The 25844-nt window shown below is 50.0% G+C and overlaps 10 protein-coding genes across 10 annotated transcripts; 6 read left to right on the plus strand and 4 right to left on the minus strand.

The window, feature by feature from the left end:
- Positions 1-348: 348 nt before the first annotated feature.
- BO83DRAFT_403118 (uncharacterized protein) lies at positions 349-2907 on the plus strand (the record flags this gene model as incomplete). Its single annotated transcript, XM_025533593.1, has 4 exons — positions 349-535; positions 592-833; positions 888-1147; positions 1728-2907. The coding sequence occupies 4 exons, from the start codon at positions 349-351 to the stop codon at positions 2905-2907; spliced, it is 1869 nt and encodes a 622-aa protein (XP_025383187.1).
- Positions 2908-3714: 807 nt separating this feature from the next.
- BO83DRAFT_382603 (3-hydroxy-3-methylglutaryl-coenzyme A reductase) lies at positions 3715-7629 on the plus strand. Its single transcript, XM_025532264.1, has 2 exons — positions 3715-6990; positions 7043-7629. The coding sequence occupies exons 1-2, from the start codon at positions 4055-4057 to the stop codon at positions 7320-7322; spliced, it is 3216 nt and encodes a 1071-aa protein (XP_025383188.1). The 5' UTR covers positions 3715-4054; the 3' UTR covers positions 7323-7629.
- A 1084-nt stretch (positions 7630-8713) lies between these two features.
- BO83DRAFT_157825 (putative longevity-assurance protein (LAC1)) lies at positions 8714-10784 on the plus strand. The gene is made up of 4 exons (XM_025526292.1): positions 8714-9070; positions 9192-9502; positions 9557-9844; positions 9898-10784. The coding sequence occupies exons 1-4, from the start codon at positions 8935-8937 to the stop codon at positions 10492-10494; spliced, it is 1332 nt and encodes a 443-aa protein (XP_025383189.1). The 5' UTR covers positions 8714-8934; the 3' UTR covers positions 10495-10784.
- A 504-nt stretch (positions 10785-11288) lies between these two features.
- Positions 11289-14205, minus strand: BO83DRAFT_382605 (uncharacterized protein). The gene is made up of 4 exons (XM_025532265.1): positions 13329-14205; positions 12932-13218; positions 12754-12878; positions 11289-12702 (listed from the first exon to the last, which is right to left on the minus strand). Exons 1-4 carry the CDS (start codon positions 14005-14007, stop codon positions 11784-11786), a joined length of 2010 nt encoding a protein of 669 aa, XP_025383190.1. The 5' UTR covers positions 14008-14205; the 3' UTR covers positions 11289-11783.
- Positions 14206-15145: 940 nt separating this feature from the next.
- On the minus strand, positions 15146-16233 carry BO83DRAFT_382607 (DNA repair protein RAD10; the record flags this gene model as incomplete). The annotated part of the gene is made up of 1 exon (XM_025532266.1): positions 15146-16233. Exon 1 carries the CDS (start codon positions 16127-16129, stop codon positions 15149-15151), a length of 981 nt encoding a protein of 326 aa, XP_025383191.1. The 5' UTR covers positions 16130-16233.
- Positions 16234-16801: 568 nt separating this feature from the next.
- Positions 16802-19051, plus strand: BO83DRAFT_382608 (mRNA-binding ribosome biosynthesis protein NOP4). Its single transcript, XM_025532267.1, has one exon. The coding sequence runs from the start codon at positions 16823-16825 to the stop codon at positions 18992-18994; it is 2172 nt and encodes a 723-aa protein (XP_025383192.1). The 5' UTR covers positions 16802-16822; the 3' UTR covers positions 18995-19051.
- Positions 19052-19091: 40 nt separating this feature from the next.
- Positions 19092-19987, minus strand: BO83DRAFT_157853 (putative progesterone binding protein). Its single transcript, XM_025526293.1, has 3 exons — positions 19629-19987; positions 19455-19550; positions 19092-19368 (listed from the first exon to the last, which is right to left on the minus strand). Exons 1-3 carry the CDS (start codon positions 19735-19737, stop codon positions 19190-19192), a joined length of 384 nt encoding a protein of 127 aa, XP_025383193.1. The 5' UTR covers positions 19738-19987; the 3' UTR covers positions 19092-19189.
- A 424-nt stretch (positions 19988-20411) lies between these two features.
- BO83DRAFT_324057 (uncharacterized protein) lies at positions 20412-20924 on the plus strand (the record flags this gene model as incomplete). The annotated part of the gene is made up of 2 exons (XM_025527958.1): positions 20412-20618; positions 20805-20924. 2 exons carry the CDS (start codon positions 20412-20414, stop codon positions 20922-20924), a joined length of 327 nt encoding a protein of 108 aa, XP_025383194.1.
- Positions 20925-22049: 1125 nt separating this feature from the next.
- BO83DRAFT_347846 (putative general amino acid permease (Agp2)) lies at positions 22050-24860 on the plus strand. Its single transcript, XM_025528831.1, has 6 exons — positions 22050-22625; positions 22971-22999; positions 23211-23433; positions 23503-24238; positions 24296-24672; positions 24726-24860. The coding sequence occupies exons 1-6, from the start codon at positions 22318-22320 to the stop codon at positions 24763-24765; spliced, it is 1713 nt and encodes a 570-aa protein (XP_025383195.1). The 5' UTR covers positions 22050-22317; the 3' UTR covers positions 24766-24860.
- A 142-nt stretch (positions 24861-25002) lies between these two features.
- BO83DRAFT_157983 (uncharacterized protein) lies at positions 25003-25805 on the minus strand. The gene is made up of 2 exons (XM_025526295.1): positions 25137-25805; positions 25003-25079 (listed from the first exon to the last, which is right to left on the minus strand). Exons 1-2 carry the CDS (start codon positions 25608-25610, stop codon positions 25071-25073), a joined length of 483 nt encoding a protein of 160 aa, XP_025383196.1. The 5' UTR covers positions 25611-25805; the 3' UTR covers positions 25003-25070.
- Between the last annotated feature and the right edge of the window lie 39 nt (positions 25806-25844).

Consider the following 25844-nt stretch of genomic DNA (forward strand, 5'->3'; position numbering starts at 1 on the left):
ACCACTGTCCGGCATTTGTAGATTTGACAGATAATAACTTCCTCTGGCTGTTCTTCATCCTCTCGTTAACTCTTTGGGTCCGCGTTCTTTCTTTAACTCGCGAGTTGACCTCGTGGTTCTCTCTTTCCTTGCCCATAAGCCATATCAATTACCACTTTGCTGCTGGTCGGTCCCTACTCCTCATTCCTTTCAATCTACAAGTTTTTGTTGCAGAGTATAAAGGTGCATCACAATCAGAACGCATATCCAACCTGATAATTCTTAAGATACAATCACCTATTTTCATACTGGTCACAAAAAGTTCAAGCTTTCCGGCAGCTGAGCCGCTGATCTAACACCAGAATCATGATGGCTTCGCTGAAAGAATCCCTGGCTGGCCCAGGATACGTGATTCTCAATGCTATTCGTGTCATCAACATCATTGTGTTTCTGGACATCATTGCCGCCAGTGTGGTCATGCTGGTCAAGATTGACTTGTTGACAGCGTTTTTCTTCTTCGAGGCTGTCTCTCACGCCGCCACTGCAGGCGTTAGCAGTAAGTAGCCTTTGCTCCAAAGGCTGTACTAGATGGATAACAGTCTGACTTAACAGTATTTCTCATCATCTCCGAGCTTCCCTTTCTCCGCGGTTACTTCGATCGTAACTGGCCATTATTGGGGCAGAACTCCGGGTTCATCACTTTGGCGATAGCAATGCTGATACTGGGAGTTGGAGTGCTGGGAGACCTAAACACGAACGCCACCAGCCAGGAATCTCTTGGGATGGCATTCTGGAGGATTGTGCTCTCTGCTGGCATTCTAGCCATGATCATGAGCGTGATCAACGTGATTGCGGTAAGTCGAAATTCGGGTTCAGTGAGCGCAACGCTGATAGTATGGAATACACAGAGCTTTATCTTCGCCGATAGCGATCTTGGTGTCAGTGCACGACATGTGCGGGTTTATGGAGCAGTGGCGCCCCAGAAAGTGATGTCGCGAAATGGCAGCCAGCGTTCATTCCAGCTGAGTATGAAGAGGGAGGAAACTTTGCCTACCTACAGTCCCCAAAGCTCGGTGAATAGGCAGATGTCTATGCGACGCACGCGATTCCCTTTGAAAATATCTTCGCCAGTCAATCCTATCAACATAAACGATGCGGCGTCATCGAAGTACTCGAGGGACTCCGCAGGAATGACTATTCCCGATCTTGCTCATCACCCAGCAATGCAGTCATCGCATGTCTAAGGAAATAAACAGAGACAATGTGCTTTTGCGACGACACGACAAGGAGTTCAGATGCGGGGACATCATTTGCGTTGGCGTTGACAGTATGGCAATTAGCGAGCATAGGCAATGGGGATGTTCTGATTTTCGGGGTTTGCATTTCTACTTGCAATATCAATCGTTTAATCATGTTTCATTTTACCACAAATCATTGATCGGATTCAAATTCTATTCAAAAACCGAGTCGGCGATCTCCTCCATGCGCCGTAATACCAGATCGGAAGTTTATTGTGTTTAGCAGTGTCCCTGATCCGCGTGCCTGACCAGTAGGAAAACATGCTTTAGCGCCCACCAGCGATAAGATAAGCCCGCTTGAGGCCAACTTCCGCTTCTTGTACCGTCCTGAATCTGGATATCCCATTACCACTGAACTGCAATGCGCCATCGCCATTCTCCGCAAAGATGGGTGAAATAACGATCTCATTCTCAACGTACGCACTCATCCTACCAGACCCTCCCATCCAGACTCACCACTAACCTCTATACCACCCTCATCAGGATCAAATCCGTCCTCATCTTCTTCGCGCCCATTATCATCCCCCGAGCCATCAACTACTACCGCACCCTCCGCGTTGCCCTCTCCAGCCGCCCACCACCACGTCCTCTTCCCCAAGATGCCAGTCGAGCCTTGAACGTCCTCTTCCTCACCATAACCCTCTTCTTCTGTCTCAGCCTGCCGTTCAATCCGCACGCGCCCAGTCCCAGCATCTTCACCCTCACCAACTCCCGCCTCACCACATCAACAGACATCATCTTCTCGCGCCTCGCGCGTCTCCGCCCCAATGAATCTCTTACTCCATTCGACACACTCCTCAAATCTAAACTCACCTCCACCCTCGCCCGCAAGGTATACCTCCGCTTCGGCCCGGAAACCCTAACCAACTGCGCCTTCTGCTCCCTCGACAACCTGACCACCTACGCCATCTACCACCTCCCCTTCAACGTCCTCCTCCCTCACCTCTTCCACATGGCCACCATCGGCCTCATAACCTCCTCAACCTTCGCCGGCTCCGACGCAAGCAAATGGCGCAAGGAGTTCTCCATCATGGGCATTGCGTTCACTCTCCTAGACATCTACGTGGTCATGTCCTACGACCCGATGGCGTACGCGTCCGCGGCTGTGCGCGCAGGCGTAGCAGTCCCGTCTAGCTCATACTATCAAATCGGTCTTTTGCGTCCGCTGCTATTCGCTATCTTTGACGGGGTATGCGCCCTGCTGATTTGGCTTTCCGCTACGCGGAGATTCTTCTTCACTCCGCCGTCGCAGGCAGAACAGGTCGATCAGGTTGTATCTGCGTCGTTGGGGGCGCTTTCGGGATCTACGTCGAAGCTGCATGCTGTGAGTGTGGCAAGGAATGCAGTCGTCAGGGATAAGATGCTTAGGGATCGGGATGAGGCGTATTGGCGCACGGTGGTCGCTATGAATGTGGATAATCCGGCCATGAAGGCGGGTACGGTCATCGGTGGGGGAGAAAATGGTGAAGAGGAGGGTGCTGTGCCGCCTACGTCGATTTGGGAGGAGGAGGAAGTCGTCCGCGCGATGTCTCGAGCGATGGCCGGGCAGGGGGGTGTTGATTTGGCGAGGTTAGGGATGGATGCGGCGGAATATGTTAATGGTGTTACGGCGGGGTTGGAGGGGAATTGATAGAGTAGATTAGATTGTAGTTAGGTGTTTTGATTTATGTATATTGTATGTATGTTCGAAAAACTTGGCATGTAGATATCTACCTATCTATCCGTTTAACTCTTGTCTTTAGTTCCAGCTAGAGCGTAGAGTGAAACGTGACCATACCCAACTACTCCATATACTAGTAGGAGCAGAACAGCAGAGCCACAGTGACCTTGCCACAGCACCATACCACACAAACATAGCAAACTAGCACCCAGCTCCGAAAACACCTTCAATCTCCGAGTCAAAAGCATCAATATAGTCTAAACAACAACGTCAAAGCTAACCCCGAAACGGTCAACCCCAGCCAGAAGCCAATCAAGTAACAATCAACTAACTAGTAACTAGCTGACTAGTTAGTTAAGACTTAGGCTGACGCATAACTACCTGCGGTGAAAGAAAGAAACAAACACCATCGATGCAGCCCTGCCCTGCCCTGCCCTGCCTTGCCCCCCGAGCCCGGAACAACTACACTACTAACGACGAGCTAAGCTAAGCTACACAAAGCATCTAACTAGCGGTGGTTCTCGGGGCGCGCGAACGGACAGACATATCTACGGAGTAAGTTAGTAACTAGGCGAGATTGGTCCACAAAAAGCGAGACATAACTCCTAACCTTGGTTTAGTTGGTTTGGAATACTTTAGGCAACATTTTTTTCTGCTTGAGATGGATGATGGATGAATGCACTGCCACACCCGTACTCCATAACCCACTCCGTAACGGGAGTGCCACAAAAGCATGGACCAGTCATGTCGGCGATTGCGGAGACGGGCTAGTATCTACACGGTCAAAGGGTAACTAACTGCTAAGCAAGTGGACTAGTAGGATGATCAGCTAGGCTACTGTGTAAGTAGGTTTCATTGTTGTTGTTGTTCCAAACGGGTGAGATTTTAGTTTAAGCTCGTCGCCCTCGCTCATCCGCCGAGCGAGCGAACGAACGCGCTAATTCTATGCTTGCTTCTGTCGGTCAATTTTGCTCGGCCGGATTTTAGTGATCTGTGTCTTATTCCCCTAATTTCGGGGGGGCAGTCAATTGATTCATTCTACTTCAGTTACTTAATTCCCTTCTGAGTGATTGCTGATACGTGAGACTCAAGACATCCTCTTCGGTTCTTGCAGAGGATGGCTGGCTCACTTATATCCTCGCGCTCCCAGGGGAACCAGCCGGTGTCGTCTCAGACGACTCCATCATGGTTCAAGGAGAAGATCACACAGAGTCTGCTCTCCCTCTCCCGGCTTGCATCGGCGCATCCTATACACACAGTGGCTGCTGTCGCCTTGCTGGTTAGTTCCTTATATAGCAGTCTGTTGGAAGACAGTATATTCGACAAGACCAAGTCTGTGGCAAAGGCAGACTGGTCAACACTCACTGCCGGGAGCCGGCGACTCTATGCGGGCCCTCAGTCCAACTGGAACTGGCAGGCGGAGGTTCCAAACGCTCCAATTTCCAGCGATGTCGACCATGCCGCGCTTCTGACTTTGATATTCCCGGAGAGGACAGACACCTTCCACGAGTCCCCGGCCACACCCCTGCTCCAATTGCCGAGCAACCTCTCTGTCACGTCTTTGCCCTCGACATCCAAACCATTCAGCACGAACTCCAAGGAACATATTCATGCTTTCTCCCTCCCCTACAGTCAAGCATCCGACTTCCTGACAATGGTCCAGGAAGTACCGAATAGCAGCCCAGGCCAGTGGGTAATGAAGAATGCACGAGCACAAACGCAGAACAGTCTGGCAGACCGAGCAAAAGATGCCTGGGTCAGCTTCGTGGACCTCCTCAAGAATACCCAAACAGCGGATATCGCCATTATGCTGCTGGGGTATATCTTCATGCATATGACATTCGCATCGCTGTTCTTCTCCATGTATCGTATGGGCTCTAAATTCTGGCTTGCCACGAGTGTGTTGTTCTCATCCACATTTGCCTTCGTGCTTGGACTTTTTGTCACCGTGGAGCTTGGAGTACCCGTCAATATGGTTCTCCTCTCTGAAGGCTTGCCATTTCTGGTGGTCATTGTCGGTTTCGAAAGGTATATCAGTCTAACACGGGCTATCCTGAAGCATGCCATGGATCGCCGCAGCCCCTCGGTTAACACACAGTCCGCCATCGAGTCTGTCATCACCGACAAGGGATCAGAGATCGCTAAGGAATATGCGATAGAGATCGGGATTCTCGTATTGGGAGCTTTGTCTGGGGTGCAGGGAGGGCTACAGCAGTTCTGCTTCTTAGCTGCATGGACTTTGTTCTTTGATGCCATCTTTCTCTTTACATTCTACACGGCAATCGTCTGCATCAAGCTCGAAGTCAACCAGATCAAGGGGTACACCGATATGCGTAAGGCGCTGGAAGACGACGGTATCAGCTCCCAAACGGCCGAGGATGTGGCTAGGAGCAGCCCGAGCAAGCCTGAAACGACGCTTTTTGGCAAGAGTGCACATGTTCCTCGGTTCAAGGTTCTTATGGTAGGCGGTTTTCTCCTTGTCAACATTGCCAGCATGTGTATGGTTCCTTTCCGCAACACACACTCAGTTAGGGATCTGGCTCGCGGACTGGGTGGTATGGGCATGTCTCCACCAGTGGATCCCTTTAAGGTAGCCTCCCATGGGCTCGACGTGATCCTTGACAAGGCCAGGTCGAGTGGCCAAGATACAATTGTCACGGTCCTCGCCCCGGTCAAGTATGAGTTGCACTACGGCCTTACTGGAATGGAGTCTTCCGACGACGATGGGGACATGGCTTTCACCCTTGATGGATACGGTATCGGCGGTCGTGTTGTTGGTGGCTTGCTCAAGAGCCTGGATGATCCGGTCTTTTGTAAGTGGGTGATTGCCGCCCTGGTGCTGAGTGTTGTCCTCAACAGCCACCTCTTCAGTGCAGCTAGACAGGGCATTAAGAATACTCCAGAGCATTCCACTGAGGCAGAGAAGCCAGTCAATGTGGTGTCTCGCAATGTACCATGCGAGTGCCAACGAGCTGTTGTTCCAACTAGCCCGGCAGCCGGGGGAGAATTGGCGATCAAGCGTACTCCAGAGGAAATGGAAATGATGCTTGCAGAGAAACGCGCCCATGAGTTAACCGATGAGGAGGTTGTGGAGCTTTCTCTGCGCGGAAAAATCCCCGGCCATGCCTTGGAGAAGACCCTGAAAGACTTTACCCGCGCTGTTAAGATTCGCCGCGCTGTCATTTCTCGCACCAAGGCCACGGCAGATATCACCAATGCTCTGGAACACTCCAAGCTCCCGTATGAGAACTATAACTGGTCTCGGGTGTTCGGTGCATGCTGTGAGAATGTTGTAGGCTACATGCCAGTCCCCGTTGGCTTTGCCGGGCCCTTAGTTATTGATGGAAGGAGCTACTTCATTCCTATGGCGACTACTGAAGGTGTTCTTGTCGCGAGCGCGAGTAGAGGAAGCAAGGCCATCAATGCTGGCGGCGGTGCTGTAACCATGTTAACAGCGGATGGAATGACCAGAGGTCCCTGTGTTAGCTTTCCAACCCTGGATCGCGCGGGTGCTGCTAAGATTTGGCTTGACTCCGAGGAAGGTCGGACGACAATGCAAAAGGCCTTTAATTCGACTACTCGCTTCGGGCGGCTCCAATCCATGACCACTGCGATTGCAGGCACTAACCTTTACATCCGTTTTAAATCCACTACCGGCGATGCTATGGGAATGAACATGATCTCCAAGGGCGTTGAGTACGCCCTGGAAGTGATGAAGTCTGCCGGATTTGAAGATATGAAGATCATAACACTGAGTGGTAATTTCTGTGCCGACAAGAAGCCAGCAGCGATCAACTGGATTGAAGGACGTGGAAAGAGCGTTGTTGCAGAAGCCATTATCTCAGGAGATGTTGTGAAGAGCGTGCTGAAGTCCGATGTTGACTCCATGGTCGAGCTCTTTGTAGCTAAGAACATGATCGGTTCGGCCATGGCCGGGTCAATCGGAGGATTCAACGCACATGCTGCTAATATGGTAGCAGCGATCTTTATCGCGACGGGGCAGGATCCGGCACAGGTTACAGAGAGTGCCAACTGTATCACTATCATGAAGAAGTAAGTCCCGCTTCCCTAGCCCATATGGGAAGATGGCTCTAATTGTTTTCAGTCTTCACGGCTCGCTCCAGATCTCGGTCTCAATGCCTTCTATCGAAGTTGGGACACTCGGAGGTGGCACCATCCTGGAACCTCAAAGCGCCATGCTTGACAGTCTTGGAATTCGAGGGTCGCATCCCACCGAACCGGGAGCGAATGCTCGGCAGCTCGCTCGCATTATTGCGGCAGCTACTTTAGCTGCGGAGTTGTCGCTCTGCGCCGCGCTGGCTGCTGGTCATCTGGTTAAGGCACACATGCAGCATAATCGTGCACCTCCATCCGGTGGAAAATGAGGCCTGAACTCTGTACTTATATAATATGATCAGCGGGTCTGTGATACGGGATAGATAATTCTGAGTAGATAGACGGCAGACTAGCTGCGAAGTTAACGATAGGCGAGCATGAAAAAGGAAGAAGATAATGATTGATGATGATAGAACACGCTTATCAAAAAAATGTAGACTAGTGCTGCTTCTCCGCAAAATTCAGACTAATGCAATGAGAAAGGTTCGTTCAAGTTAGGCGAAGGATCCTTCACTGGGTGATTGGATCCCGATGATCAGAAGACCGGGCGATCGCTTTTGGAGTCGCAAAGAAGAGGAAGCGGGAGAGCCTTTGGGAGGAGCAGGTGAGAGGAGGACAACCGGCGATTGGGGGAGAGTCTAGCCAAGTAACCTTGTTTCTTCTTTGAGACACCTTACTAGTCCCAAATTACACTTACTATGTAGTCCAACTTACTCGGTCTTGACTTACCTTCAAGTTACTTTGATAACTCTTAATGTTATGTAGCCAGATTATTTATCTATCTAAACTCTCCAATTTGCATTTATTTTACTGTTTTACTTTACCATGGTACGTCACAGTCATGCATGCCATGAAAGTTAGGAAAGAAAAGCATGGGCGGTGAGACTGGATGTCCCAACCAGAGCGACCAGTGGAATACTTTGGATTATCGGGCGGCGTCAGCGGTGGTGTAAGTACCGTCCAAGTACCAGCTGTGGATGTCCCCAGAAAAAGTCACTGGGTAAACTTAAGGCCAAGAAACACCGCGTACGTAACGGCGAGTGGGCCGAAAAGCCTTGAAACAGACGTGATACAGTCAATACCTTCCCCTCATCGTAATCTGTATATATTATTTATTTTTCCCTTTCTTGAGATCGTCACTCTCTTCCTCGCTGCCCTCCCCCCTCGCCTGTTCCAACTTTCTCTCCAGACAAGCAACCCGGGCATTGAGCAATTTTTTAACCTTCTCAACTTCTGTGTGAGGTTTTGGTGGACAACTGCTTTGTTTGTTTACTACTTCAACAAGTGCCTATATCCGACGCAGGCTCGGCCCGGGAGACAGACAGACTTCAGCTGTAATAACTATACTCTTCATTTACCAAGGGTGTGTGCCGTGCTGAGCTCCGTTCCCCCAACAGGGAATCATCTTCCAGTCCCCCCCAAAAAGCCTACCGATTAATCAATCCCAGGTACCCGCCGTGGAACCGCGGGTGGTGCTTCTGTCTCTCAAAATCGTCTCCAGTCTTTCCGACGAGTCTCAGCCCAGGTGTCGGTCTCAACAGAAAAAAAAAGGGAACAGCAGCTGCGGCCAGCCCACTGCTGCCACTCACTCACTCCCTCCCTCCCAATCCAAGCCGTGGGCGGGAACCACTTTCGCCCGCTCTCGCTAGACCCGCGACGTACCTCCTTCGATCCCCATCGCTTCGCTCCCTTCCCTCTCTCTCTCTTTCTTTCGGCCAGCTTGACGGTCGCCTTTCGAGCTCCTTGCTTTTTCTCCTTCGCTCCTCCCTCTCGGAGACGTCTTTCCCCTCAATTGGTCACCACCCTCTTTTTCGCTGAATCAGTCGCTACTGCTGTTTGGGTCTGGAATCCCGACCCCTTCCGTAAATTGCGTGTCTCGTCATGGCCAGAGACGCATCGTTGCCGGCTTCGCAGTCGGCCTCGGAGCTCAATGCCCGCATTTCCACCTCCAGCGGACACCACCGCCCAGCCGCCAAAGAAACCACGTTCCGGGAATGGATGCTGGCCAACCAGATCGGTATGAACCAATCATGCAGCTTCCAATAACAATTCACTGTTTTGTCCCGTCAATGTTCTGCAAAACAAACGACCAATTCCATGCGAACTGTGTGCGCTAACCAGAACTTTTCCGTATATAGGTATCTCGTTGACCATTCTTTCCATGCTACTGGCCGTTCACCACCTCTACCCTTCCTTGAATCCATACACCACCCCGTTCTTCCAGCTGTCGTACTACCAGCCCGCCACCGGAGATTATGTGCAAGGATGGGACGACATTTACTTTATCGCCAGCTCCGCGATTGCGTTCATCGCTATCCGGGCAATTGTTATCGACTGGATGCTCCAGCCACTGGCGCAACGCTGGGGGTTGAAACGGAAGGCCTCGGTCCGTCTGGCTGAGCAAGGCTGGCTCTGCCTATACTATGGGTTTTTCTGGTCTCTTGGCATGGTTCGTACTTGACGTTGCGCTTATATGATCGGGCGTGCTGACCGTGGGATACAGTACATTTGGTCCAACTCATACTACTGGGGCGACTTCAGCGCCATCTGGGATCAGTGGCCCGCACGCAATGTGTCGGGTTTGATGAAATGGTACCTTCTGGTGCAATTGGCTTTCTGGGTGCAGATGCTTCTAGTTATCAACATTGAGGAGCGCCGGAAAGACCACTATCAGATGTTGACTCACCATATCATCACCATCACACTCTTTGGATCGGCTTATATCTACGGCTTTTACAATGTATCCAACGTGGTACTATCGCTCATGGACATTGTGGACCTCTTGTTACCGGTGTGTAGGAATCTGACCCCAGGTATGGAGACGTGAGCTAATTCGAATTCCAGGCGGCCAAAATCCTGAAATACTTGAAGTACGAGACCACCTGCAATGTCGCTTTTGGTGTGTTCATGGTTACATGGCTCATCACGCGCCATATCTACTACCCGCAACTGTGCTGGTCCATCTACAAGGACGTCCCGGCCAGGATGGCGTACGGCTGCTACTCCGGTACCACTTCGGAGATGACTTCCACCGACGCATACCCCAACCGCTGGCGATACCTGCTTTATCCCTTTCAGGACATCAGCGGCCCAATTTGCATGAACCGCACCGTCAAATGGATCTTCCTTTCCTGCCTTTTGGCGCTGCAGGCCCTCTCGCTTATCTGGTTCACCATGGTCATCCGAGTCGCCGTCGGAGTCCTCCGCACCGGAAATGCCGAGGAGCCTCGCAGCGACGACGAAGAGGAGGAAGAAGAAGATGTTTCGGGTAAGGATGGCCCCAATGGCGCAGCTGTCCCGACCGATGGCTCTAGTGCGGACTGGCGCCGTGCCAATGGGTCTTCGAATGTACGGCCTCGTGGACGCGGCCGTGTTCGTCTTGGCGACCAGAGCGATCATAAAGCGTTACTCGGCCGGATCGGATGTGATAAACCGACCTAGACACACTTTAACGTCTTTGACTTTGCGTTTCTTTCTTTTACTAATGATATCATGGATGTGGATACGGACACGCTGAGATGCTGATGTCGAGGAGCATCAAGACATTACCAGCTAGAAACACGTGAAACGAACCAGCAAAGAAGTACAGTTCAGTTCGCATTGGGGAAAAAAAGGTTCTACCAAGACTATCCGTTCTATATGTTTTCAATTTTCAGCAGGTGCTCATCTTGTCTTTACGTTTGATACCATTGATCTTGATTGGTAGTGATTGTGGATTTTTCTCCTTTTTCTATTCCCATTTTTACTTTGCATCGAACTCTACCCCACATCACACATCACACCCCACCTGATCTGTCAATAATGGCGTGCACGATGATCATTATGTTGTCTTATACTATGCTCTATGCTGCTGCTTGTCATTGCCTATCTTGCTCAATTTATTTATCTAGATGATGATGATGTTGCCGGCCGATTGCATGCTTTGTTTGCCTTGATGCCCCCTTCCATTTATTTTACTTGTCGAGGGTTCTTGTTCTTTTTTCTTGTGGTTTAGGGACGTAATACAAATACCCACTGGTTGATGGTTTCATTGTTATTTTTCCACTTTTTCATTTATATGCTGTGTATGATAGCCTCAGCGAGAGATGAATACTTTACGATTGCATCGTACAAAGTGACACAACTGCATCATCTTACATGGTCCTGGTAACATGGAAGCGCATTTGGGAACTTGATCTATCCTGTAATCTCCTCCCTGCACTACATATGACATCAAAGGTTTGCAATCAACTACTGACTAGATGAATTAGATAAAAAAAAAGTCTTCCTCACAATCTACCCCTCATTACTAAACCCCAGCCATCCACAAACGAATAGAGGTCCAGTCCTGTTGAAAAGGCCTTATATAACCAGATTAGCTCGGCACGATACGCCGCTAGTCAATAGGTAAAAAAAACATATACCCAGTCCAATCCAATCTCATCCTATTATTTCGTTCCATTTTCAATTTGCCGTGTGAAACGCCCAAAACACCATCCGTCTTCATTATTCCCACTCAATCAGTCATTTATTCATCTGTCGTCTTTGTCTCGTGAAAAGCGTGTGTCAGTCCATGGTTCCCTATTTGCGCCATCTCCTAGTCGTCCAGTAGTAGTATCCCGATTTCCCTCTCTCGTGAAAACAACGCCCAATAGTAACTGAATGAAGTTGATGCGGTGTCAATAGAACAACATACACATACGTCGTAGAACAAAAGAATTGGCGAAAGGAAAGAGGAATAGAAAGATTACTCATGTGAAAACAGGTATATTTGTAGTATCGTCACCCACATCGGGGGCCGTAATGGAGGATAAACTAAAGTTCAGGATATCTTCACGCATCTGGGCCTCGTTCCAGAAGTAGTCTGGTGAAGATGAGGATGAAGAAGGGGATGCGTCGTCCTGGACATGAAGGAGACGTTTTCGTTGGCGGGCGGCCAGAGTATCGGCGTCGATTTGGTCGCATCCGAGTGCGCACTCTTGTTGAGTGACGATGAAGTCGATGAGGACTTGACGGAGACGGTCCCAAATCGTGCCGTGACGTTTCCATTCGAGGCGCTTAGCCACTCGGACCATGCGGGAAACGATCCAGCACCGGGCGCCAGTATCGCCGCGGTGGTTTGGCGGATAGCCGCCGTTGTTGAGGAAGAGCCAGAGGACGGATGTGATGCTAGGGTTAGTGAATGGGTTCATGCTTCTGATTTCCATGCTTAGCCATTCCACGTAGGGGTCGAGGGAGGTTGAGTTTAAATAGCAGTCGTGGAGAGCAATGGCCAGGAAAAAGAGACAGGCCATGCAGGTGTATTCGTCGATGAAGCGAATGTCTCGAATTCCATGGTCGTAATCAGGGAGCATCGTGAGAATCATGTAGAGCTGTGTGCCGGGTGTGAAATAGTTGATGCGCTTAGGCGGAGAATCGGGTATGAGAGTATAAGGAGCATCTAGGGCACAGCGTTCTAGTTCGCGGAGTCGACGGAAGAATCGTAAAAAGTCTTCGCAGGCGCGAAAGGTTTCGCAGAGGCTCTCCGAGTCTTCTGCTGTAGTCGAGTCATGGGGTACTGCAAGGTGAATTGTCGGGTCCAGGAAGTCGAGAGGAGGAGTAGCCGAGACAGCACCGGTCCAGGGTAGAGAAGTGCTGACAATGGCCTTTGAGGCGCAACTGAAATCCACCCTGGAAACCGTTAACAAATATCCTTTGATACAGACAGCCACACAAACTTACCAATACAGTACCTTCTCCAGGAAGGGGCTAGAGATCCGCATGCCTTGCATTCCTCCGCGACTTCTGATCATCGATGCCAATCCTCTGAAATGCATCCGTTCTATGGATGCATCCTTGGACCATTTCTCCAAGGTGTCAGTTTAATCCGTATACAATGAAACGTAACGAGCCACAGTACCTCGATGACAGCCATTGTGGCAACAGCGTAGATAGTTCCGTCATACTGCCCAGTGGAGTCTGCTTGAATGCGCTCGTTCATCAACCGCAGCGCTCGCATCTTATGGGTCAAGCTTTGGACGGACTCGGTTTTCCCTTCGACACCTGCACGGTGCTTCGAAGCAATGGCGAGCATGGCCTGGAACGGCAGGCCATCGTGCAAAGCGAATTGCCGAAATATCTCCATCATGGGGTTGTTCGCGATCGAGTCGGCAAACTTATACATCATAGATGGGTACGTGACCACAACTAACATACGTGTAAGCTCCAGTCGGGAAGTAAAGCGATATGCAGGGGTTTGAAGTGCGCATGCAACGTCTTAGGTTTAAAGATGACATCTGCGGCGCAATATAACGTACAATGTTGGATCAATTCATGATCTGCATGACTAACCGGAATTGGATAGCAGCTAAACGGGTCTCGAACGGAACCTTCTCCAGGAGTAGCGAGAGGGTCTAAGGCTTTAACTGTAGGCTTATGAACAGCCAGTGAGGGATGAGGTACTCCCTCCTCACGTTTGACCTTGTGTAATTTGGGGATGAGCAATCGCGAAGGTCCCTTTGCGTTTTCAGGTGGTGGATGGTCCTCTTCGCTACTCGGCGAACCCTTTTCGGATTTGATAGCAGGATCATCTGGGATTTCCTCCGCCAGCGACGAGGAGGTCTCGGGTACCTGGGAGTCAGATGGAGAGCGGGGGGTCCAACCACCGCCAGGTATACGAGCTGTCCCCAGTCGCGCGATGCTGTCCAAGCGCCGTTGATGCATGTACTGGCGCATGGCATGGCGGCGGACCTGGCGCTTGGACTCATGATCCGTGACTAGGACAAACTCGAAGTTCCTGGAGCTGGACTGCTGAGCGGGTCTGGCAGGCCGGTTTCTCGAAGGAGCCAAGCGGTCTTCTGCATGTTGATTGTTGTGATCATTGGAATGACGACGAGCAGGCGCAGGACCTGGAGCAGCGGCCACATTCACATTCTGAAACTTAATATCTGATGTATTAGAGGTAGTGCCGGGGTCGGGGTTACCCTCCTCCCCCATTATCTCATGATTTGGCCTGGCCCGGCAAACGCGTAGTACCGGTCAGGCCCGGGAATTGGGGACTGGGGACAAGAGCCGAAGGGTGGGGAAGACCAAACACGACGTCTTGTCTGTACTTGCTGCAGCTTTTCTTGGGCAGTGGAGCTATCCGAGGAGCCCGATGAGAATCGATAGGGCAAAAGCTTCAGAAACTAAGCCCGTGGCCGCAAAAGATGGCGCATAGCAGAGAATGTCGTTGGACTGACACAGAATGGCGAAACTCCAATGTTCGCCGTCAGCCCGATTTCCCCTTTGGGCTTTGCTTCCCCACCCTCGTGCCCCCCCCACGTGATGATCTTCCGGCTGATTCAGCTGTCGGGTCACCGCCGCTTCTTTCACTTGTCTCTCTCTTTCTCTCTGTAACCACTGGAACGGGTCAGTCTAGAAGGCACTCAAAGTATGGTTTTCACTCTATCTCCAAAGTTAACATGGGCTATAGAGAAGAAACATAGGAACATTGTTACCAAAGAAGCTTGAGATACATTGTATCCATCTTCAGTGTCTACTGGGAAGGGCCCAGGCACCCACGAAACAAGCATTGCTACTCCACCAGCCTTAATTCATTCTGGATCCCCTCTTCCCCACGGGGTATTTTGACTCCTACTATAATTACAAAGTAAGTAAGGTTCATTAGCTCTGGGGACCTTCTGATTTGATGGTCTGAACACACGTAATCCACGATCAGTGCCCTAGTGGCCTACTATTGACGGTATGGGTGTCTAGTGCGCCAATGGCCGATGCAGCTTGGCTAAGCTTCTGTCATCTTCTACTACTTCCCGCTAAGCTGACCAGCCCTACCTATATTGTAACTCTAAGCGAGTCAGCAATTGAGTTGTTGGTGGTTGGCTCAGGAAAACATTAAGCCATGTAAACACCACCCCATACACAATAAGTCACGTGCAGCTTGTGCCATCCCACTGTATACTCTCCGGAATACGAGAAAGTAATATAACGCCCAAATCGTATATGGGAGGTTATATTCTTGGCTCCATTTCCACGTGATATTTGGACTGCAGGCTGGAACAAGTTGTTTTAGGTGCAAGGCAATGTTTTCTTTATTATACCCCTCTCCGTATTATAAACGAGGCCATCTGATAAGGGATCAACCACCGTCCTCTCGATACTTCGCCAGAGCCGCCATAATGCCCTCACTCATCCCCTCCTCCTGCTGACTCGACTCCTGCATTCGACGCTCTTCGACGGCTTGTCTCCGTGCTTCTAGACGACCATCCTCTGCATCTGCTAGGATTGTTTCCGCGGCAGTGTCTTCATTTGTTTCTGGAGGATTGAAAGGCTTGTCTTCTTGGCCCTCAACCTCGCCAGTTGCATGACTTCCAGCGATTCCTCCGCGAGTTTTCCTCTTCGTCGACTCCACCCTAAAGCCCTCCCTTACTGTACTACACCACTGCTTGACCTTCTTCTCTCCCCATCCAGGTACTGCACTAATCTGTTCAGGTTGCGCATTGACTGCGTTCTGCAGGCTTCCGAACGTAGATATCAAACTAGCTGCATCTGATTTATTGATGCTCCGGGGTGTTGTGACGAACTCAACAAGAGATTCTTTATATGACTGGGCTTGTTGCGTGCGAATAGCAGTGGGTTGAGAGTTTTCAGAAGACTTGAACAGTTCAAGGTAGTGTGCAGCTTCAGGTGCAGACCAGCAAAGGATCAACGTCATGTTGTTGACGATGGATGTCTTCGAAAGCTCCTTCAAGCTTTCCTCATGATTTGGAATATCCACAATAACCAGGATAATCCGTAACAGATATTTTCCTGCTATGAGGCGAATTCGCGAGTAGATATATTCGGGATGTAAGCGGTGATACTTCAAGGAAAGAAATAAAGCACAGGTGGTGCTTCCGACCACATAATCGGCCGGTATGTCTGCATATTCCCACGGCAGTAGTTTAATATGATTCAATATTGGATTGCCTTTTTGTCGCGTTGACACGAGGATGGCAGATGGGCCAGACCTGCTGGGGAGTGCTTGTGGCTTGGGCTGTTGGACCTTAGATGCTGACTGCGGTGTCGAGGCACCAGATGCTCGAGGTGTAGCCGATTCGGAACGTGCTACTGGGTCCATAATGCTTTGTTTTCCCCAGTGTCATCTGCTATTGGTTCGGAGGAGATGAAAGCTACTGCATCAGGTGCCTCGCAAAATATAAGCGAACGGGACCCTGGATGTTGTCATATCACTTCGATTTACACCAATCCTTGGCAGGAATAGGTGGGCCATACAAGGGGTCTCCTATTGGTGATGACGATGAAGGTCACGTGGTATATACATCATGTGACTCGGGGGGTACATCCTCTAGATATATGCCATGAGGAGAGGATTAGCGATAGTAGGCAGGAGGATGAAGGCTTGATTATATGGAGCCTCTGACTCCGCCATTTAAATATTGGGAAAGCATACGCTTTCGTCAGGTTTAGCATAGCACCGTCTAGTTCAGCATGGCATATGCCATTGAGTAGCACCAACCTCGTTCTGCATATGTTAAGGAGGTCTTCTGCCTGCAAACAACAGTTATCGAATGCATAAAAGCAGACAGACGTATCGAAAGGCAGACAAATAGCAAGAGCAAAGATCTAGACTGATATGTAACATGAAAGTAGATGGAGCACGGTGGAGACCCATCCCCCCTCACCGCCCGCAGACCCGCTTTTGCCTCCAAAAGTCAAAAAACGGGATCGGGATTTTTCTGCCGCTGATTCTGCGACAGAAAAAAAAAGTTATTCAAAAACACCAATCAAGGCTGAGAGGAACGAGTCCAAGATGAGTTCCCCCGAAGCCAGCGAAATCAAGGGCAGCGCTGCCCCTGATACCAACATGGACATACAAACCGAGAAGCCAGCACAGGAGACACCGGCTTCCAACCAGCCCAGGAGAGAGCTTTTCATCCGATCGCTTCCCGCCTCCACGACGACCGAGAGCCTGACGGAATATTTCTCGCAATCCTACGTTATCAAGCATGCCGTTGCTGTCACAGACCCTGAGACGAAACAATCGAAGGGATACGGTTTCGTGACATTTGCGGATCTCGAAGACGCAAAGGCCGCGCTGGAGGAGTTCAATGGCTCTGTTTTCGAGGGCAAGAAGATCAAGGTTGAATACGCCCAACCGCGTCACCGTGTTGTCGATGAGAACCTTGGAAGGAGCAAGCCTTCGGCTGAAGCTCTTGAACAGAAGAAGAAGAGAGAGGATCAGAGGGCGGCCGCTCAGCCTAAGCTGATTGTTCGAAACTTGCCGTGGAGCATCAAGGAACCCGAAGACTTGGCGGTTCTCTTCCGCAGTTTCGGCAAGGTCAAATATGTTACCCTTCCCAAGAAGGGAAGCCAGTTGGCTGGTTTCGGTTTCGTTGTTTTGCGTGGAAAGAAGAACGCCGAGAAGGCCTTGCAGGCAGTGAACGGAAAGGAGGTGGACGGAAGAACACTCGCTGTCGATTGGGCTGTCGAGAAGAACGTCTGGGAGGATCTACAAAAGGACAACGAGGAAGAAGATAAGGATGTAAAAGAGGAGTCAGAAGATGCCGACATGGAGGATGCCATTGAAGCAGAAGTTGGCATCGATGAAGAAGCCCATTCTGACGAGGACGACGACATGGAAGACGATAGCGACGTTGATGAGGATGAGGATGCCGAGGAGGACGAGGACGAGGACGAGGACGAGGATGAGGGAGAGAAGGAGGACGAAAGGAACGCTTCGACGATCTTCATCAGAAACCTTCCGTTCACCTGCGATGATGATATGCTCTACGAACACTTCACCCAATTCGGTCCCCTTCGCTATGCCAGAATCGTCGTCGACCACGAAACCGAGCGTCCCCGCGGTACTGGATTTGCTTGCTTCTGGAAGCCCGATGATGCAGCAGCCTGTGTGCGCGACGCCCCTAAACAACAAGATACCCTTGTCGCAGAGAAAGATAAGTCGAAGAAAGCCTCTACCGCCTACAAGCATTCCATTCTACAGAACGAAAACACCGACCCCACCGGACGGTATACCTTGGAGGGTCGCGTACTACAAGTCGCCCGCGCAGTGAGCAAATCTCGCGCTTCACAGCTAGAGGAAGAGGGAGTGTCTCGTCGACTCGTCCGCGATACCGACAAGCGCCGCCTCTACCTGCTTTCTGAGGGTACCATCCCAACGAACTCCGCCCTTTACAAGAAGCTTTCGCCATCGGAGATCAAGATGAGAGAAGACAGCTACAAGCAACGACAGAACTTCATCAAGAAGAACCCGGCCCTCCATCTCAGTTTGACGCGTTTGTCGATCCGTAATATCCCCCGTCACGTCACCACGAAAGATTTGAAACAGCTCGCTCGTCAAGCGATCGCCGGATTTGCAGAGGATGCGAAGAAGGGCCTGCGGCAACCTCTGTCTAAGGATGAACTGAACCGCGCGGCCGATATCATGAGAGAGGCAGAGCAGTTGCGGAAGAAGAAGGGTGTTGGTGTTGTGAGACAAGCGAAGATCGTTTTCGAAACTCGGGATGGTCACAAGGTTGGTGAGGAAAAGGCTGCGGGAAGAAGCAGAGGTTACGGTTTCGTTGAATACTATACCCACCGCCATGCTCTAATGGCTCTCAGATGGCTCAATGGTCACGCTGTTGAGGCACCTGCCACTGGCTCGGAGGACAACAAGGAAAAGAAGAAGCGTCTGATCGTCGAGTTCGCCATTGAGAACGCCCAGGTTGTCAAGCGCCGGCAGGAACAGCAGGCTAAGGCACGTACCTTTAAGAAGGGCAAGCAAGATGGTGAAGGTTCGGCGGATAAGGACGAGGGCAAGAATAACAAGGGAGGCCCCAATGGGAAGAAGAGAAAGCGCTCTGACAACAACGACAAGGGCGCTAATGAGGAAGATGATGAGGAACAGAATAAGCTTGCAAAGCGGAATCGTATTATCGCGAAGAAGCGGATGCAGCGAAGATCTCGGAAGGGAAAGGCTTAAGGCCGGGTACATAGATAAAAGTCAATGCGGGTTATATATGGAGTAAATAGCTAATGATACTGTCAACAAGCTCATTTTTCGGATTCTGGCGTTGCACTGTTCGACGCATCTGCATTGGAGTAGTCCACGGGTATAATTCTTGCATTAGAGAAAGGTGAATTATCTCCAAACATCGCTGCTAACCATCTCCTCCCTTCAGTAGTTTGTAGCATCCTTCACCTTTCCCACAATGTTGTAGCGTTTGCTGAAGAATGTGAACCATTCATCCAGGACGGTCTTCTCCTTGTCCTCCAGGTCATACCAATCGGGTTTGCAGTCCTCGGCTTTGAGCGACGAAGAGGCGAGGGCGCGGGAGGGGTCCTTTCCAGCAAAGACTGGTAAGGGTAAATATACGTCAGTATACCCATTCACAATCATGAAGCACAGATAGAGGCATTGTAATCAAGGTCGAATAACTTACCGTGGTACTGTCCACTAGGGCTGTATGCCTGGTTCCGAGTGACATCGAAAACGATTCCCTTGATCGCAACCAAGGTGGGACGGTTAGGATCGGTACCTGGAAATTGTAGCTTGTCAGTATATCAAATTCTAAAAGACTTAACAAATTCTTGGAGGTGCAGTGCCGAAAACTCACCATCGCATTTGGACAGCTCCTCAACGGTTATGGGATCATATTTCGGGGGATCAAGCTGGACAGGGATCTTGGGAGAGAAGCGCTTCGGCTCAGGCTCGTGCTCGACCATTGTGACGATTGTTGATTGTGCAGGTAGTTTTATTCAGTAGGTTTCTCGCTGGGAAGCTGTTTATTAGCAGCAGACGCTGTGGAAAGACGAGGTTCGTTGCCGGTTAAACAGGCGCGGGGCAGGCGGGGAGAGCTCGGAGCGGCGAAACCGTGGGTCGAGGTTTGGCAGCTTTCGTCCGCGGCTCGGTGATGTTATCGTCAGTCCCCATCTCGTCTTCTCGGATGAGTAGTAAGTGTTCTTTACAATTAGTTTCATTGGCTCTTCAGACATCGACTCCTTGATTCTGGAGTATCCACTGCCCCTGAACTTAGGTAGATTAAAGACTCGCCTACTGTCCAGGGCCAGACTCAGTGGTTGCTCTGAATTATGCATGCAGGAAGTCAGTGATCTGTAAGAAACGTGATCGCAACAGTTTGGTTGGCAACTGAGCCCCCTTTCCGCATCTGTAGATTGCCTACTCTGGAAGCCCCGTGATTGGCGCCACTAGTTCTGACGTCAAAGATGCCTGATGGCCAACTGTATCTATCATATAAGAAAAGCATCACACGCGACATCCATCTTTATTTATATGTGTTGCAAACCGTTGCATCTTGTGTATACAGAACTGGATTATCCATTCTAGTCCCCCTTGTCATCATTAGTTATCACGAGGAATTTCGCGAAAAGCACAGAAAATGTCCACACAACAAAGTAGTCAACCGAGAGCCATCCAGACCCCATCCCTTGCTCGGGACTCTCATGGCAATGATGCAGAAGGAGACCGCAGATCGATCTCGGAGGAGTCCGATCTGTCGCATTACCTCCACTACGAAGACAACGATGGCTTTTTCCCTCCAGCCTGGCTAGGGAAGGCACCGCCTACTCAACATGATGTTACGAAGGTTCCGGATAAAACTTCCCAAACTAAGATGCAAACATGATCAATGACACAAGATGCCCTCGCATGAATCGAGTGTGACATATGTTTTCATCAAGGATTCTTCCTTACTGGCGTCATGGCGTGAACAGCTTTCCATATTTGTTGAAACTACGAGGCTCGGAAATGAAGGGAAATTACCTGGAAATAGCATCATGTCCGACGAATCCGTTCTTCCTTTTTGGGTCTTAGTCGCCACAGGGAAGGCAGGAACAGATACTCACATGGCACAGTTGCTATATCAAGGGGCGATTACAGGGGCGCTTGTTAGTCTTCTCATTCTAGTCAGTCTGGGATTAGTATCATGTACGGCCTAGATCGCACCAAATCTATGGAACCCTAGTTGCTACTACCTCGTTAGTCAGTTGCAGCCGATTAAACTGTTTCACCCTCTGCAATGCACAGTTTTAATAATTGTTTAACCTGCAGTCTCACAAAAGCCTTTCTGCCACCAATGTCCATGCCAGACTTGTCAACTGACAGTCTGGAGTCACTCATGTGACTCCCCGGCTGAATGCCACGGCAATTCCCCAAAACAGTTAGGGCGAGACATCCCCGGCCGAGGTTTAACTTCAACTTTACCCTCTGCCCCTCATACTTGGGTCCCTTGCTTCCCGTGGCATTAATATGCCGTGCGTGGCATTTTGCTCGGTAGTATACTACTCGGCTGCAACCAGCTATCGACTAGTAGAATCTGCGACTGGCTGTAGTCATCGATACATGCGTACCAATCCGGAAGTGCCGCAACTAATGTGCTTTACCACATCTGGTCTTAGCCTAGATGGCTCTTACCATTGACTTCGCCTCCTCTGTCAGGTTTGAAGACCTGACAATCCGGGGGTATGCCTTCCTGGCATACAATTGTCTTGGATTCTGCCATCTACCTTGCAGATGTAACTGCCTGGCACTTTTACTATGTACTCACGGATATCCATCGCTTTCATGCAACGGCAAATAGTGGCACCGATCATGGGTTACACGAAAAAAGTATTTCAAGCTGATTGGACACCTAGACGGTTGATCTGTCTGTGTTGTATCTACAAGATAATACCCCAAGCAGAAGGTTCTGTAGGGTCAGATAAGTAAGTTCGTATACAGTGTGACTTAGTACACAATCATAGACTGTGTGGCTAGATTTTCAGCTCTCTTATCAATGATTATGAGATCGAGTCAATAGGAGAGCGCAGTGTAATTGTTAGCGTGGATAAATACAATCAAGTAGGGTAGAGATAGCAAGTAAGGACAAGGTTAAAGCGAGCACCATGTTTTGCTCAAACGCCACGCACAACTGTATCTGCCCGCCATTGTGGGGTCTCCCAATGGAGTCGCCGAAGCCGTAAAGTCGGCTTCCGTACTGTGATTTGTCTCCTTGATTTCCTTTGCACGAGTTATCCCTAGACCATAATTGACTAAAATGTCTTCTGCCGAATAATGCCCCATGATTGAGGGATATCCGCATGGCGAGAACCGTTCTTGACCGGTCTAGCTAGCCCACCATTTTTCTTCGCGGTTTCCCTTCGCCCGCCTTCTTATTTCTTTTTCTACAAAGTAGCTCACTTTCTTTCCTCTTATCTCCGTGCCTCATATTTCGTCTAATGTCTTTGGATCTGCTTTTCTCTACCTAACTTGTCCACTGCTGGGGCGCGGTGAATTTTAGCCACAGTATGGCTTTTACATCTGCCATACACACCGGGAGGCATTCCCCCACAATCAGCCCTCAAGGACTAGGCGAAGAACGTAAAGAAGCCGCCATGGAACGCTCCGAGAAGGATACCGTCATTCGTGACAGTGAAGAAGTACTCGAAGATGATTCCAAGAAGCTTGACTACGATCATACGCACCGCAAGCTGAAGCCCAGACATATCCAGCTCATCGGTATCGGTGGCACAGTCGGGACCGTGTTGTACGTCCAGATTGGTAAGGCACTGATAGAAGGTGGCCCTGCTAGTCTCTTCATCGCGTTCATTATCTGGTTAGTCCTACTCCTACCGTTTTCTTCCATTGTCCTTCGCTGCTTCCTCATGGTGCTGCAATTCTCATCTTGTGAGCTGTCTCAAAGGGTCTCGTTCATAGGTAAGTCTCTTGAGTCGGAAGCACGAAGTACACGAACCTGCTTTCGCCCATCCATTAGCAGCTACAAGGACGTTGGTGAACATCAGATACCCCATGCACTATGCGTAGATCAAGCAGTGTCACAACTGCTACCTTGTTCCTGACCTGTGCTTCACCCTAGAGACAGCAGAATTTTGGGATTGTCTGGCCTTACCTTATGCATATTGCTGCTAAATATATGGAATCTTATACCTCGTTGATATAGGTCCGCTGTCATTCTATGTATAACTGTTTGTACGGATTCCCTTACCCTGCGATCTTGAAGCCCTCCCAATTCTCTTCATGCCGCTAGCGACACCAAAGCTGCCATTTGCGACCTGTGCGATTTGTCTGCATGTCCCAAAGCGCCGATTTCCCAATGACCTCTCTGATTCCGTCGCAACAAATTGGCCCGCGAATTTGTTCCCTTTGAAGTAGCATTCCACTAAGATAAGATCTATGTTAGGCTTGGCTGAGATGGTCACATATTTGCCCATCTCCTCGCCCTTTATCCGCTTTGCAACTCGGTATGTTGACGAGGCCTTTGGCGTTGCTGCCGGTTACAACTTCTTCATCTTTCAAGCCGCGATGGTGCCATTTGAAGTTACAGCGTGTAACTTGATTATCACTTACTGGAGCGATGCAGTCCCTGTCGCCGCAATTATTGTAATTGTGCTTGTGCTCTTCGGGTATGTTATGCTCTGGGTTGAAGCATACTTCGTGTACAACTTGGAGCAGTGCAAGCTAACAAGTATCAGGCTACTCAACATCTTTGCAGTGAAGTGGTATGGCGAAGCCGAATTCTGGCTTTCCTTGAGCAAGGTCTTGCTTAGTGTGGGCCTGATATTCTTCACATTTATTGTGATGCTCGGAGGCAACCCTCTTGGCGATCGCTTTGGATTCCGCTACTGGAAGAACCCCGGGGCTTTTGCCGAATACTACAAGACCGGAGATCTAGGCCGATGGCTCGGGTTCCTTGCTTGCCTCATCCAAGCCAGTTTCACCATCGCCGGTCCTGACTACGTCTCCATGGCTGCCGGCGAAGCAGTCAACCCCCGCAAAATCTTGCCCAAAGCGTACAATGGCATCTTCTATCGACTCACCACCTTTTTTGTTCTCGGTGTGCTTTGCATCGGTATCTTGGTTCCCTACAATGATCCCGACCTGGCTGCTGCATATGAGCAAGACCTGCCTGGTGCAGCTGCATCACCGTATGTTGTCGCCATGGATCGGCTGAAAATCCCCATTCTGCCACACATCGTCAATGCCATGGTTCTCCTCGCTGCTTTCAGTGCCGGAAATAGTTACGTCTACTGCGCCAGCAGAAGTCTGTACGGTCTTGCCCTGGATGGCAAGGCGCCGCGCATTCTCACGAAATGTACAAAAACTGGTGTGCCAATATACTGCGTCTTGATTGTGTTCGTATTTGCACTGTTGTCTTTCCTACAGGTCTCTAATGGTTCGGCGGTTGTTCTGAATTGGTTTGTAAATCTTGTGAGTCCCTTTTTACCCTCCGCTTCATCTACAAGTACTTACCACACTACCAATCAGGTCACTGCATCCCAATTGATCAACTTTACCGTCATTACCTTCACCTACACCCGGTTCAGAAAAGCTCTCATGGCACAGGATGTCCCTCGCGCATCCCTCCCCTATCAGAGCCGAGGCCAGCCCTATGTCGCGTACATTGCCCTGGTGTCGACTTTTGTCATGACCTTCGTGGGCGGGTACACTGTCTTCTTACCCGGGAACTGGGACATCCCGACTTTCTTCTTCTCGTATACCATGATCGGGGTGTTTCCTGTTATCTATGTGGGATGGAAACTCTGGCATCATACAAAGTTCCTGAGTCCTAAGGAAATTGATATCGTCACTGGAGTAGAAGAAGTGGAAGTTTATACTAGGAATTATGTTGAGGAACCATCGAGGTAGGTCTGCCTGATATACTGAGGGAGGTCAGAAAGCTAACGACCGCACACAGTAACGCTTTCACGAGATTCAACGATATGGTTTTCGGTTAGACCAGCATCATGAGACCACGTATAGAGAAAATCTGGGAGGCTATTTGGATAGAAGTTCATTTCTCTTTCGTTTCCTTAGCGGGATGATACCAAATAATCACTGAAAATAAACAATGAAATCGCTACAGCGTAAACCGAACCGATCAAATATCATACAAGACACAAGTGTATCCCTCCCCCTTCCAACATGATATAAATACACCCCCCCCCCCCCCCCCAATCTTCAATCTCCACCGCTTACCATCTATCATCTACCACCCACCACTACAACCCCGAACGACACAATAGAACACCGAATGAATGAATTAATTCCCCTCCCCCCTCTCCCTCTTCAACGCCTCCAACCGCATCTTATTCCTCTTCCCCAACACCCTCAACGTATTCTTCTTCTCAATCTCCGTCATAGCCTCCCAATTCGAGATGCGCGATAACGTTCCATCCTGATTCACCACCACAGGACCCAAGTGATCCAATGCAACTGCTGATCCGTCCCCGCTAACGTCGAGTTTCGTGGCTGATTCGGCGTCTGGGAGGGCGAGTATGGGCTTTTGTTCGTTGTCTTTTTGTTCTTGGTTTTGGTTCTGGGTTTGTTGTTGCTCGTTGGGTGTGCTCATTGTGGAGTAGTGAGTGCTTTGCTCCTTTTGGTATTTATTAGCGTTGTTGTAGAGGTGGATTGCTGAGCAGTGAGGGTGGAGAGGGAGGGTTGCTTGGTGGAAGAAGTGTCGTGGTGTGTGGTAGGAGCTTGTTGTGGTTGTGAGTGTTGCGGTTGCGGGTGCGATGCGGGCGGTCGTCGTGAGGAGGAGGTTGATGAGTGAGGCGCGGGTGAGAGTGGAGGACATGTACATTATATCCTTTGTCTTTTTTATTTTTTTCTGTTAGTGGGTTGGTTGTGGTGAGGTGGTATTTGGTTGATTAAGAGAAATTGAGAGGAAAGGTGATGATGTCGTTGGCGAAATCTTGGGATGTGGAGTGAAGGCGGGCGGAGTCGAAAAGAGGATTCTAGAACGTTGGGTTTGTTTTGGGGTACGGATTGCCCACTGAATTGTTTTTTATTGGAGTATGTAGACTGGGTTTTGTTT

This window comes from Aspergillus eucalypticola, assembly GCF_003184535.1.
Source record: "Aspergillus eucalypticola CBS 122712 chromosome Unknown BO83scaffold_36, whole genome shotgun sequence".
NCBI classification, from domain to species: domain Eukaryota; kingdom Fungi; phylum Ascomycota; class Eurotiomycetes; order Eurotiales; family Aspergillaceae; genus Aspergillus; species Aspergillus eucalypticola.

Excerpts from the sequence above, each read along its gene's own strand:
- BO83DRAFT_382605 (XM_025532265.1), bottom strand. The coding sequence starts at position 14,007 with ATGGGGGAGGAGGGTAACCCCGACCCCGGCACTACCTCTAATACATCA. Across the intron at positions 13,219-13,328 it reads TCATGAATTGATCCAACATT|TTGTGGTCACGTACCCATCT; the intron begins GTACGTTATATT and ends CACGTATGTTAG. Across the intron at positions 12,879-12,931 it reads CCACAATGGCTGTCATCGAG|AAATGGTCCAAGGATGCATC; the intron begins GTACTGTGGCTC and ends GACACCTTGGAG.
- BO83DRAFT_157983 (XM_025526295.1), bottom strand. The coding sequence starts at position 25,610 with ATGTACATGTCCTCCACTCTCACCCGCGCCTCACTCATCAACCTCCTC.
- BO83DRAFT_382608 (XM_025532267.1), top strand. The coding sequence starts at position 16,823 with ATGAGTTCCCCCGAAGCCAGCGAAATCAAGGGCAGCGCTGCCCCTGAT.
- BO83DRAFT_157825 (XM_025526292.1), top strand. The coding sequence starts at position 8,935 with ATGGCCAGAGACGCATCGTTGCCGGCTTCGCAGTCGGCCTCGGAGCTC. Across the intron at positions 9,071-9,191 it reads GATGCTGGCCAACCAGATCG|GTATCTCGTTGACCATTCTT; the intron begins GTATGAACCAAT and ends TTCCGTATATAG. Across the intron at positions 9,845-9,897 it reads TTGTGGACCTCTTGTTACCG|GCGGCCAAAATCCTGAAATA; the intron begins GTGTGTAGGAAT and ends TTCGAATTCCAG.
- BO83DRAFT_347846 (XM_025528831.1), top strand. The coding sequence starts at position 22,318 with ATGGCTTTTACATCTGCCATACACACCGGGAGGCATTCCCCCACAATC. Across the intron at positions 22,626-22,970 it reads TTCATCGCGTTCATTATCTG|GTCCGCTGTCATTCTATGTA; the intron begins GTTAGTCCTACT and ends TCGTTGATATAG. Across the intron at positions 24,673-24,725 it reads TATGTTGAGGAACCATCGAG|TAACGCTTTCACGAGATTCA; the intron begins GTAGGTCTGCCT and ends GACCGCACACAG.
- BO83DRAFT_382603 (XM_025532264.1), top strand. The coding sequence starts at position 4,055 with ATGGCTGGCTCACTTATATCCTCGCGCTCCCAGGGGAACCAGCCGGTG. Across the intron at positions 6,991-7,042 it reads TGTATCACTATCATGAAGAA|TCTTCACGGCTCGCTCCAGA; the intron begins GTAAGTCCCGCT and ends AATTGTTTTCAG.
- BO83DRAFT_157853 (XM_025526293.1), bottom strand. The coding sequence starts at position 19,737 with ATGGTCGAGCACGAGCCTGAGCCGAAGCGCTTCTCTCCCAAGATCCCT. Across the intron at positions 19,551-19,628 it reads GGAGCTGTCCAAATGCGATG|GTACCGATCCTAACCGTCCC; the intron begins GTGAGTTTTCGG and ends TACAATTTCCAG. Across the intron at positions 19,369-19,454 it reads CCCTAGTGGACAGTACCACG|TCTTTGCTGGAAAGGACCCC; the intron begins GTAAGTTATTCG and ends TACCCTTACCAG.